This window comes from Rhipicephalus microplus, unplaced genomic scaffold (assembly GCF_043290135.1).
Source record: "Rhipicephalus microplus isolate Deutch F79 unplaced genomic scaffold, USDA_Rmic scaffold_32, whole genome shotgun sequence".
Lineage (NCBI taxonomy): Eukaryota > Metazoa > Arthropoda > Arachnida > Ixodida > Ixodidae > Rhipicephalus > Rhipicephalus microplus.
The window spans coordinates 5,135,848-5,149,012 of NW_027464605.1; the positions used below are offsets into that span (position 1 = coordinate 5,135,848).

Sequence of the window (13,165 nt, forward strand, 5' to 3'; positions counted from 1 at the left end):
GCTCAACTCATTACACGGAGAACACGGATGGTCGCTGTTTCTCACCGACGCTGTCTGTGGCTCTCGTATGTCAGCTTCACCGTCGACGCGTTTCTTCGCGTTTCCCGCGGCAACGCTCGCCTTCTCGTCTCCACCGAAGGATGATCCGACGCGCACGGAACGACATACGAGGCTGCACATCCGGTATTTGGAGATGCAGCGTTCTTGGTCTGGCATCGCAGCCCGAGCCCTGCCTCGGTGCGTTACAGGCTTAGCAGGTGCGACTAAGCAAGCAGCATATCTCGCTAATATCTAGAAAACGTACCTGATGTTTTATCATCTGAGTAAAATTAAACAAATCAATAGCTGATTTCAGCGTTTATTTATTGCTGTCGGTGCAGTGGGCGTTGGCAAGATTAAATTTGTATTAAAGTGGGCGATCACATCTGCAGGGGTGCTGCCTTGTTGATTTGTAAGCCCGGCCACCGGCAGTTACCGACACAAATAGTTAAATGCGTACGAAATAACTGCGAAGAAGAATAAATACATTGCTTATTGATGTGACGTAACACACACCAATAAAACGCCTATTCTTGCCAATCCCGCAAACTTTAAGGCACTTATATCAGGGACTATGTTTTGCGGCGAAAGCGTATGGCTTTGTTACACCCCGTTGCCTTGGTAGTGCTGAATCACAGTTACAATTTACCACTGTACCATAGAGGTGAGATAAAGTATAGCTCGTGTGAGTTTTTTCTTTTGACGCTAAAGCTATTTAAATATATGATGGACGCAGTGTTTCCGTCTGTCTTATCCCAGACACCATCGAGATGGAACGCCTGCAAGGACGCGGGTAGAGTGTACTTGTACCGTTCTGGTCCACTCTAACGCACGTGGCGCTCGACATGCCAGCGTTGTGAGAAGCCTCTTCTTTTTGCGCAGCAATAGTTACTATGCGTGCTGGGGGGTGATGCCAAATACGCTATTTAGGTGGGTAGTTTTCGAATGCTATGAGAACACTGCTCATCTAGGCCGAATCAAATCGCTTGTTTCTGCACAAAATTTTCGGGCAATTTTTTTGCTATGACTGAGGTACGTTACTAAGCAGAACTTCTTGAAGTGCTGCAGTTAACGACGTTTTCAAAAATGCTCCTTAACTTGAACCAGAAACTTACCACCACCTGAAGGCGGTGCGTGTGAAACGCGTTTGTGCTGCCTTAGCACTAAAGTGAACTAGAACCAACATGATAGTGGTGCGAATAGAGGAGCTTTGAAACGCAGTGACTGAGGTTCCAGCGGGCCAGGGCCGTTGCCGAGGACCTTGGAAGATGTTCTTCGCACGATGTGTCCCTGGAAGCCTAGCTCCGAACACAGCAACAATCGTTGAACAAATAAAGTTCGTTCAACTCAACTTTCCTCTCCACAAGGATCACGGCTGCACCTTTCACTAGCCCTTCAGTTCTTTTGGGGGGCGAAACTCCTTATGGCATGGCTTGCGCGTTCCCATTGTGGGTAACCATCCCTCGTTAATTCTTGAGCCAGCCACAGAGGGCGGTAGTTGTATTATACGCTAGAAATACAAACGGTACGACACTAGAGGGCGTTACTTGTAGAAAAAAAGTTGGCCCCGTATTTGCGTGTTAATCTACAAATTTCGTCGAAATACGATAGTCTTGCGTGTGGAGAGCGTGAACAAAACATTTATTTGATGTTCTGCGCAAGAAAATCGGTGAATGGAATTCTGGAGGCACTGCGTTAGAGTGCCTCGAGTGTGAAGCGGAGGCGGACGTCACGTCTCACGTCACACGTGAGACGTGAGCACCATCTGACAGTTTTCTTGGAAAACGAAGTGCGTGGCTCTGAGAGGAGTGTGCGCGCCCCTTCAAGAGGTGATAAGGTGTAGAACGCAAGGCGACGGGTAGGTGCCACCACCATCTCGACTTAGCAAAGCGTTGAAAACACTTCCCTTTTCGTGCGAGCGTTACATGATCTGCGCCACGTGATAAACGCTACGGTCCTTAGAATAACTTATGTATGCCTTTTCTAGTAGAAGTCGAACATACAGAATATATACGTGTTGTTATGGTGCCTCAGATATGCGCGATAATTGGTTTTTATTTGACAATCGCACAAGTATAAGCGCTGAATCTTGAGCAACATTGGTGGCGCTGCGGATGGGGTCAGCCGTTTCAAGTATTCGTTGCCGTTAAGAGTGGACAGACAGACAGACAGACAGACAGACAGACAGACAGACAGACAGACAGACAGACAGACAGACAGACAGACAGACAGACAGACAGACAGACAGACAGACAGACAGACAGACAGACAGAAGGTCCCCAAGAAGGACTATCGGCCTTAAAAAGAATTTACGACACACATACGGAAGGAGAGACTACGATTGCGTGTTCTTCGGCGGCGCCGTGCGCCAGAGGGCACTCTATAGTACAGTAAGTTAAGGTGCCTTGTTTCATCTAGGGACCTTACAGTAATGTGCCGTTCTGGCGCTTGCGTGCATTCACAGTCTTGACGACAGAGAATGTACAAGGCTGCTGAGCGGCGTCTCACCTCCGTGTCTCACTTGGTGTCTCAACTTCGTTTTAAAATACGGCAGTCATGCCGTAACAGATTCCTATAAACTGAACTCTAAGTACATAATAGAAATGTTATCTCTCTGCAGATGTCATAGACACGCCGCCGCAGACGTACGTCCTCACCCGAAATCGGCGAAAGTGCGCATCAACGGAAATTAATTCAGTAGTGTCCATCCCCGTGACCCTGTGTAGTTAAAAAGGCGCTCCGGTTTGCTAACTCGCGCACTTTTGCATATTTCCCCAAGGAGCTGTAGTAAAAATCACCTCGCCTGTGTCCTCCCATGTAGGTGCTCTTAACGCTAGTCGAAGCGAATAGCATGCATGTTCTCTATAATAATTGCATGTTCTAGTTGGCCATCCACAGCAGCTGTGCGCACGCACCCTGCAGGCCGTACCTTTAGTGGACGCTCAACTAAAACTGTCTACTACAGACGTGGTGAAACGCACGCAAGCCCAGATCGTCGAAGCTCGCAGTAAAGTCAGTTCACCTTTTCTTTTTCTTTCTACTTTCCGTTTAACTTGAGAAACTCAAAGGGTTACGGCAATATCCAGACTGTTCGCAACGTTAAAAAACGCCCGCAAACGCGTGAAAACAAGCAGCAGCGTCTGCTGTTAAAAGCAACTTCAAAACTTTAATCATCTCAAGAGAGCTACTGGCCGCCATCGCTCAGCGGCGCCACATTACCTCCAAGTTGCGAATACTTGGCACCGTACAAAGACCGCGCCTTCGAAATATTTTTGTACTGCATTGAAGGCGGGGGCAAGTCAAGTTCAAGTCAAAAAAGTGTTTCTGAGTACGAAGGAAACCCCGTATTCAAAAACGCCCATTGACTTGAACTTCACTTGCAACCACCTTCAATACGGCACCTTTGCAACACATTTGTGCTGTTTTGGAACCACCTAAAGCAACGCGTTTGAAACACGTTTATGCTGCATTGAAGGTGGTGGCAAGTCAAAAAGAAAGTTGAATTCCAAGAGTGTTTCTGAACGGGCCCACCCTTCCAGACTTTGCCTGATTGCAATGTCGGTGATATCTACTAAATTAATAAAGTTTGTTTACAAAACGAAACCGTAAGCGCTCACAAATGCGTTGATGATGATGGTGATGATGATGCCTCTACCGTGGCTCATATGAACTGAAAGGTTTTGGTCAAGAATCAATTATATGATTTTTAGCATATTCATAGGTGGATTGATTGAGGGACTCTTCTAACTTGGTGCAAACCATAATAGCACATCGGCCATAAAACGAGTGGTGCCTTGCATGCTGTATAAAACAACGTGTCCACGATGTCAAAATGTTTAGCAATAGATAGTCTTGGAATACCGTGTCAGATTGATTTACTTTAGACTTATTTCACGGTTTTTCTTGCTTGCTCCACATATTAGGCTTCTTCATCTACAATTGTCAGTCGTATTAAGTGGGAGCAATACTCAACGAAATACATGCCTATGTTTTGTCTGTATTTCGCCTATCGAAAATAAAACTTGAGAGGGACATGAAATACCCGTATCACGTTGCGGCGCTTCCCTTTTACACTGGTACTTTTTCTATCTGCCACCACGCTGCACATCGACATCACCATCGTGATCGCGAGCTTCGTTTCGGCAAGCATCATCGCAATCGTGAGCAAGGACAGCGTCACAAAGCGGCCACGTCTCTGAGAGCTGCGGATCTATCAAGGAGTACTGCAACGATTCAGCGAGGGCCTGCGCGCGTAACCGGTGGTGTGCTTCACTACTATTTGTGCCTGCAAGACAACCTCAACAGTCATGACGTCACGCCACCGCGTCACCACCAATACAAAGGGCAAGGACAGGGGCGACCCGGGCGACAAAGTTGAGGACATCTTCGCGTCTCTACATGGCCAAGACAGAGTTTTGGGAGTGATAGCCACCACGGCCGACGGGGCGGTCATCAAGTCGACACTCGAGGATGCCGAGGAGACCACGCGGTACGCGCAGATGGCGGCGGGTATCTGCCGGGAAGCCAACGACAGTGGCACGGGACCGAGGCCCTCGTTCTTCAAGATGAAGAGTGGAGACCGTGAGATCCTTGTCACTCCAAGCAAAAAGTACATGCTCATAGCAATCACCAAAACCTTGGATCCACCCGCAGAGGCTACTCAATAAAGTGTTAACGTTGCCTGCAACAATTTCTTAGTTTTACTTGCTATAAATGCTCCAAGCTTTCTCACGTTTAAAGTTTCCAGAGAAATGGGTGAGCTCTAAGTTCTTGCAACTTCTAAAAGTTAATGCTGACTTGGGTTCTGCAGCGTCGGCGGGCGGCAGCCGACGGCCCGTGCCTCAACATTGGAGCGAGACGCGACATGAAGCAGTGAGTACCGTACTTGCCGAAGTCAAAGGAACGACTGGACCGACCAGCGGCCATTTATTCATGTTACATACAACGAAAATGCGTTCACTCGTGGTTTGCTACAATTCAATCACGTGTGCCGTTACGCCGCGACATGTGACGCCATTGGCACACATCATGACCCCCCCCCCCGCTGCCCCGATCGATGAAACCAGGAAGAGCACGAGCATTGGCGATGACGGCAATTCATGATAATAAGGGCTGCAGCGCGAGCACGAAGGTGCTAGAAGAAAAATGAAACGAAAGGCGAGGCAAGGAAAGCAAAGAGGACAACAATAATTCAAACCAACTAGCCCAAATAGTCGTTCTTCTTCGATGACGGCAAGTTCGGGCATCCCATAAGCGGTACTCGCACAACAACACATCATGCATAATTAGCCGCAGAATGATCGCAAGGTAACTCTAATGAGCTTGAATTCCACTTGTGCAGAGGCCTGATGTTCTGGACGAGATCGACGACTCCCTTCGAGGACACACGCCAGACAGGGGCGGTCTAGTGGCACACCGTTCCGAAATATTCCCAAGCGTTACGCGTTGCAACCCTAACACTGGGCTGGACAATTTCGCCGTTAGAGTGCATGATGCCATCTGCTTCCGAATCGGTCACACGTTTGAGCCAGGAAGTCACCCCGAAACCTTGTTCTGAACGGTATCAAGGCCCCCTATGACGTTTGCGGCTTTAAGTTGCCACCCTGCTGTTCCTGCAAACACAAAGTAACGCCATGGCGTCCTCGTCTGCGGCGGATATCTCGCTGCATCAGGACGCCGCCCTGTTCAACGGCCAAAGTCGATGAATAAGTTGCAGACGCCGGTGCAGACGCCGCATTGCTTAAAACGTGTTGGGTTTCCTTTAGTTCTGTAGCTGTGACGTCTTGCGTGGTTCTTCCCATCCAGCATGCCGACTAGTGCAGACGGTCACGCGCCTTTCCAGTCACTGCCGTCGGCTGCGTTGAGGTGGGCCTAAAACATTTTGCTCTAGAAAGGTCTGAAGAGGCTCAAAGAGAGCCACGTCGGGTTTCTCTTCCTGTCTATTCTTTCTCCGTGGTCTAGGTTGAATCTGGAAAGAGTCCGCACAGAAAGAGCGCTAGACCTCGCGACGCCAGACGCGTCAGTGACGAGAGAAAGAGGCGGTATTCACGGGATCTCACGCGCTTTCCTTGAGGAGGCTGGAACCGCTGCATAGAACCATTCCATCTTTGTCGTTATTTCTATGGCCGGCGCGTGGCAGCCAACGACCCGTGAATAGACACTGGAGCGAGGTGCGACGAGCGCCAGCGCAGCCCGCGACATGAAGCAGTGAGTCCCGTATTCGCCGAAGTTCATACAATCACTCGACTGACCAGCGGCCGTTGATTCACAATACACACAACGAACACGCATGCCCACGTCATTGGCTACCATGCAATCACGTGCGCCGTAGCACTATGACATCTACTACAACAATTTACAAGCATGCGCACACACAGTACATGTGCAGCTCACAGGGGACGCTACCGACGCCACAGGTTCCCGTACCAGTTCTGTGTGTCAGCTCTTGACACGACCTTTCCACACAGCAGATCTGGCTGTACAAGCAAAAGGTGCGCTCATGACTCGGCTGCTGACAGCATGAAGTGTGAGAACTAACTGTGTAGGCATTTCTACGCCGACTGAACGGGAAGAGTGTGTGTCCGTCATTCTTCCAGGTAGTATTACGAAGTGCCGTAAAAGAAACGCTGGCATAAAACAAATAAGTTGTCTTAGTTGCGCTGGGTTCCAAACCTTCGAGGCCCCACGTTCTGACGCCATGTGTCTTCCCCTGGGCTGAACAATAACACTTACACAAGGTGAATGGGTTTAATTTATATGACTGCATTCTATTGGCGGCACAAAATAAAAATAAATGGGAAACGCTTTCTATATTGGTTGCATTGAAATATTTTTCGTGATGACGAAATAAAACGTCTGTCCGGGACATGTAATCCGGACATTCTACTATATCACATAAATCACCATTTTGCGTGCGCCAAACGCTCATTTAAGTGTTCGTAGTAAATGCTTTGGAACTCTACTACACTTATATTGTACTGTTGCAGACAACTGACAACAGTGAACGCTAAGAAACGCTGAGAGGAGGCCATGGTGTAAGATGCAGATACTGTAGTGGAACTGATGCACCAACATGTATGCGCCTTCGAAGGAGGACAAAAAATCCCGCGTTATAATTGCGCAAGCATAGTAGTAGTAGAAAACTTTATTATATACATAATCTAGACAGGCTTGAACTCTAGTGCCCCGAGGAATATACGGGGTGGAGAGCGAAGTCTATCTGGCAGGGTGGTGCCCCTATTCTAGGGCCCCACTGGCGCGGCCATCCGTTCATCTCTGTGGATCAGTCACAGCTGATCCACTAGGGCTGGGCTAGACAGCAGCGCCTCCCATTCCTCCCACGTGCCAGTGGTGTCGTGTTCTTCGTCGCGCTCTGCACACTCCCACGTGATGTGAAAGAGTGTTGGGGTGGCTCCACACCACGGGCATATATCTCTGTACGCCGTGGGGTAGATCAGGTGAAGAGTGTGCAGGTTTATGTAAGTGTTAGTCTGTATTCTTCTTAGCGCTGTTGCCTCCGCAGCGCTGAGCTTGCTATCAGGACGTGGATACAGCTGCCTATTTTCTCTGCAGTACTTTAATATCGTTGCAAAACAAGGGTCCAGGGGTGTAGGGTCATCACTTGCGTTGTCTTGAGTGGCTTTGTGATTTGTGAAACCTCGAGCCGCCTCGTCCGCGCGCAGGTTCCCTGTCACGCCCCTGTGCCCCGGTGCCCAAATCACAGCCTGTACGTATTTTACTGTGGGGTCCCATCCTGTCCCAACCAGCATACGGAGTGCCTGTGCTCCGATTTCACCCTTTAGATAGTTTCTGCAACCTTTTTGCGAATCTGTAATGATGGTTAATGGAGCGTTTCGCGTCCATCCCTCTTTTATTGCGAGTGCTATGGCAACCTCTTCTGCTTGTGTTGTCGACGCCTGATCTATTGAAGCGCAGGCTGTAATTTTCCCTCTATGGTCGGTGACTACACACACATATCTCTTTGCATTGGCCTGATAAGGCGCAGCGTCAGTGAATCTGGCCGTGTTCAGAAATCTTGTCATTTTGTCAATGTTGTCAGCCCTTGCCTTTCTTCTTCCAGCATGCAGAGTAGGATCCATGTTGCTTGGTATTGGCAACACGGTGTACCATTCTCTAAATTCGCTTGGTACTACTTTAGTTTCTTGGTGTGTTTATAATAAAGTATCACGCCCTAGTTTTGTTAGGACTGCTCTGCCCGTTGGGGTCTGGAGAAGACGATTTTCTTGTGCTAGTAACTGGGCCTCGGATAATTCTTCATTTCTGTTATGAAGACCAAGCGCCAGTAGCTTGTCGTTTGAAGTATTCCGCGGTAATCTCAGGGCTGTCTTGTGGGCCTTTCTAGTTATTTGGTTTGCTTTTTTCCTTCTCTTCCCTGTTCATAATTTGATACGAAAGCGAGCATGTAATGCGACTGATGACGAGGCTTCTGACCAATTTTAGGGTACCTTGTTCTCTCATGCCTTTATTATTGTTTGTTATTCGCGAGATCATGTGTGAGATCTGCTGTACTAATGTTTTGAGTTGATTTAGAGTGTACAAACATCTCTCATTAGCTTGAAGCCACATTCCTGGTATGCGTACGGTATCTTTCTCTGGAATGACATTTCCGTCGAGCTTGACTTCCAGCTTTAGATTCGGGTCGATCCTCCGTGCTTTTCTCTTCGTGAAGCGAATAAGCTCTGACTTTTCGGCTGAGCACTAAAGACCACGTATCCTTGCGTACTCTTCAATGGTGCTAGGTGCCTGTTGTAACCTAACTTCTTTATCTGCTAGGCTGCCTGTGGTTGTCCATACCGTAATATTGTCTGCATATATCGCATGTTGTATACCGGCAATGCTGCTGCGGAATGCTGCTGCATTCTCCCGTTAAAAAAAATTAGGAATATTTATGGCGTAATCGGTAACCAGCAAGTGTCCTTGTAGCAGTTTTCAAAAGAGTGCTTAGAAAAGCCTCTGGAAGGCCACTCTTCTAGCTTCCACTGTGATTGTGCTGCGTGTTCCACGCAGCCATGGCGTTTTTTTTTCTTCTTACAAGTTAATTAGACAAATAAATTGCTGCCACCATCTCAGGATGACAATGTTTTATTCTATGTTCATAATTTATATTTGGATCCAATGGCTGCATGCCAAAGATCTACATTATTGATCAGGAATTCTTATGCATTTTGGCCAAGATGAAAACACTCATCTAAGTCTTACTTGGCTAATATTGTCTTCGTTTGATCGTGGGTTCGAGGTCACGGCGTGGAATCCCAGGCACATTTTGATGCTAGAAGCTCATGTGCTTATATTTCATCATCATCATCAACCTGACTAAGAACACTGTAAGGCAAGGACTCTCTCATGTTGGGCCAATCAGCCTGGTCATTTGCTTTGTGCTGCCACGTTCTACCAGCAAACTTATTGATTTCATCTGCCCACCCAATTTTCGTTTTCCCTTTTAAGCGATTGCTTTCTCTTCGAATCCAGTTGGTTACCCGTTTCGACGAGCGGCTAATCTGCCTTCGCGCTACGAGCCCGGTCCATGTCCGTTATTTCTTCATGATTTCAACTATGCTAGCCTTAACCCCCGTTTGTTCCCTGACCCACTTTGCTCTTTTCTTGTCCTTGAGGTTACACCTATCAGATTCCTTTCTATCGCTGGCATGTCCTCAATTTAGGTTGAACCCTCTTTCTAGACCTCCAGGTTTCTGCTCCGTAGGTCAGTACTGGTAAGATGCAGTTGTTCTATAGCTTAGATGCAGCTTAGATTTAGGTGCACGTTAACTAGCACCAGGTAGTCGAAAGTTCCACAGCCCTACACTCCAGAGTCTCTCGCAACCATATCGTGGTTTTATAACATAACACCTCCACAATTATTATTATTTTGATATGCGTGTTTTGATAAAATTCTACAGAAAATAGTATCACCGGTAAGTCGCTTGTTGTGATTATTAAAAGATTTTCCAAACTATAACAAGAACTGTTTAATGTCCTCTAATTTGGCACCACATGCAACTCAAGCATATCATGCGTCAAACACAAACTTGACTTTTGTGGGCTCTTAATGTAAAACATGCATTTATTACAAAGAAATGTACAGATTGTCGTGATCCGTAAATGCGGTGCCACGAATAACGATTACTTCATTACAAATATACACTTTTATTACAACAAACCCTAAAGAATAACAATGCTGCTAAAATTAATGGGGTCAGAGCATCTCACGCTGTGGCCACCGTATTAGGCACCAAGTGGGTTTGCTTCTCGTAACATTTTGAATTTCTGAAATTGTAAGCGAACGTCAAGGGTTACACTGGAAAACCAACAAAGTTACCGAATGTTTTAGGTATCTATTGAAGGCCTATAAAAGGACGTTATATCAAAGGACTCCACATCAATGACTGACAGAGGTCGAATGCCGGACTGGGCCTTTAAGGGGGCGGTCGCTCACTGCTAAGTTTCTTTGGTAGCATGACCGTAGTTGCAATGCTCTTGGAGTGTTCAATACGAAGAAGTAAGACGTGCAAGGCTCCTGGAATATTCGATAGGAAGAAGCCAGACATTTGCGTAAACTGGTCCCTATTTTACATGGTTATATAGGTACGACCAGGTGGCATCAGAGCCGACGGGCAATTGACAGTGTCTGGTGTTAACATCATCGCCGTGAGCCACTGCTCACCATCTTATGACATCCACTCTGACCTATGAACTGGCAAACTAAATGTGCCATAAGGTGATTTAATTACTGTCACTTCATTACATAAGCGTTACAAGCATGCGGTGGGTGTTGAGACCTTTAATAGAAAGAGAAAAATTTGTCATCATTGGAGTCGCTATTGCGATGTCCGAGACCCCATGAAAAGGTGTTGCGCCAATCTGAACAAGCCGTTTTTGGAGACGTCTGGAACGAAAATGTAAGACAAATGTCTAAACGCACTATTCAAAAGCAAAAAAGTGATTCGAATCACACACCATGTAAATAAAGCTTCAGATGGCGATGATCTTGCGGTAGAAAAGATGCTAAAAAGCGACAAATGAGGAAAAAAAAACAAGGTTCTTTATATAATGGTTGTTGCTGTCGGTGCTGTACAGCGTTGAGCGCGAAAACACGCTGCATGCTTCAAATCATAGAAAAAAAATTCCTCCCTTATACTGAAGCCTTTTGGCGTCTGGAAAACAACACATCATACGAAATTTCACCATTGATGTCAGTTAGTTCACAAGTCAATGAAGAAGAAAATCAAGTGCGCACTTCCATAAAACAGACACGTGAACTATGGCTTCAAATAGTAACTGTTGCCATTATTTGAACTAACGCTGGCATGCTGTATTCGAATAAGCATTGATAACTCCATTTATGTATGTAAATATTACATAAACGATCAAGGTCATGTTGTAGAAAGTTGTAGAAACTGTCGGCTGCGTTCAGTTTTGACTTAAGTAAAATTAAACTGAACGTTTAGTTGAGACTGAATTACGCGGTCAATAAGAGTTTTATTTAGTGTGTTTGCTGGTTACAAGTACTTGCATAATTTATCTCACTGTTGTTCATTGTATTCTTATTTCAGTTTTTGTGCTATACAAAAAATGCGGCGTAACAAAATACAAACCATTTCTCCAAGTCTCAACTGACATTTATCAATACCCATTCGACGCTTACTCTCGCATTAACGTAAACTTCAGCTAGTGTTCTGCCACATTTTTCTCCAATTACCTAGTCCAAAACCCGGGAGCTTAAAATTTGCAGCACGACTCACTCAGCAACTATAGCAGGTACTTTCCGCCAACAACAATTGGTGTGAGCATTGTTATCTATACAGTCACACGGATAGTGCTGATGGTAGCGAGAACACGTTTTTGCTTAGAACAGTTCTGTTAATGCACCCGTTGGCAGCTCAGCGTATGACGTTTCAAGTGAACGTCAACGTATGACGTTTCAAGTGACAACACCCACGAAAGTGACATAATTAATTAATTAATTAATTATTTAAATAATTTATTAATTTATTTATTTAAAAAAAACCTTACAGGCCTTCGTTGAGGCATTGTGTAAGGGGGGCAGTACAAATAAGTGGACTTCCGTAGTAGTTACAAAAACACAAAGTTTATGAACATCGGTCATGTAGCAGATCACATATTAAGAAGATCAGTACAAAATAAAAAAGAAATCAACAACACTACCAAAGATAAAACAATTAATAAGGAAATATATAAGCGACACTAAAGTGCAATAGAATAAGAGACTGCAAAAAGGTTACAACGAAGAGAGCACACTGCGGTATATGTAAAACATTTTTACACCTGGTTGGCGAGATAACTGATCAATGCGTCACGAAAAGCATTAATGTTTGTCAGACATTCGATGCTATCCGGCAGGGAATTCCAACATCGGACTGCACGTGGAAGCGTAGAGCAGTTGAATGCACGTGTCGATCCGTAAATGCGGGTATAGCTAAAGTGATTATGAAGCCTGTGTGACGTGAAGTAGGTGGTAGGTGGCAGTAAAAAGCATTTATTTCAGAAAAAGTCTACTAGAGAGTGCCGACGACGTGAAGTAGGGTCTTTTCAAGCACGCTAGTGTTGTTCGAGATGAATGAATGAATTTGTGAAACAGTGTCAGCAAGGCAATGTCACGTCGAGTACTCAATGATTGCAATGAAAGGTCAAGTTTGATTTCTGTGACGCTAGATTGATAGCTGTAATCGTGAGAAACGAAGCGGCTTGCCCTGTTCTGAATTCGTTCCAACATGTCAGTAAAGCATTTTTGTGAGGGGACCGAATAGGGGAAGCGTACTCGAGTTGAAGGCGAACGAGGGTAAGGTATGCTAATAAGGTATGCTAATTAAGTTTGAGTAGTCTAATTAGTGAGTGCATGATTGCCTAGGTGCCTCTCAAAGTACACACTTGCAGAGTTCTTTTCCGTATCGACTGGCTGCAGAATCCATTTCATGCTGTGAGACATTTCATGGTGTGAGACATTTCATGGTGTGATACATTCCCTAAACTGCCTTACTGTTAGCTGCCGCACGTCCATCGCCGCGGATCTCCAGCACTTTGGTGACGTGCAGTGTTGCTCGGCCACGGCACTCACGATGACGACAAAGCTATGCAAAGCTTACTGTGC

At 46.0% G+C, this 13,165-nt stretch overlaps 1 protein-coding gene across 1 annotated transcript; it reads left to right on the forward strand.

Moving 5' to 3' along the window:
- Positions 1 to 4,213: 4,213 nt before the first annotated feature.
- LOC142786814 (dynein light chain roadblock-type 1-like) lies at positions 4,214 to 4,710 on the forward strand. The gene has a single exon (XM_075884482.1). The coding sequence runs from the start codon at positions 4,347 to 4,349 to the stop codon at positions 4,704 to 4,706; it is 360 nt and encodes a 119-aa protein (XP_075740597.1). The 5' UTR covers positions 4,214 to 4,346; the 3' UTR covers positions 4,707 to 4,710.
- Positions 4,711 to 13,165: the final 8,455 nt, after the last annotated feature.

Bases quoted from the DNA above. Each gene is read 5' to 3' on its own strand.
- LOC142786814 (XM_075884482.1), top strand. From the start codon at position 4,347: ATGACGTCACGCCACCGCGTCACCACCAATACAAAGGGCAAGGACAGG.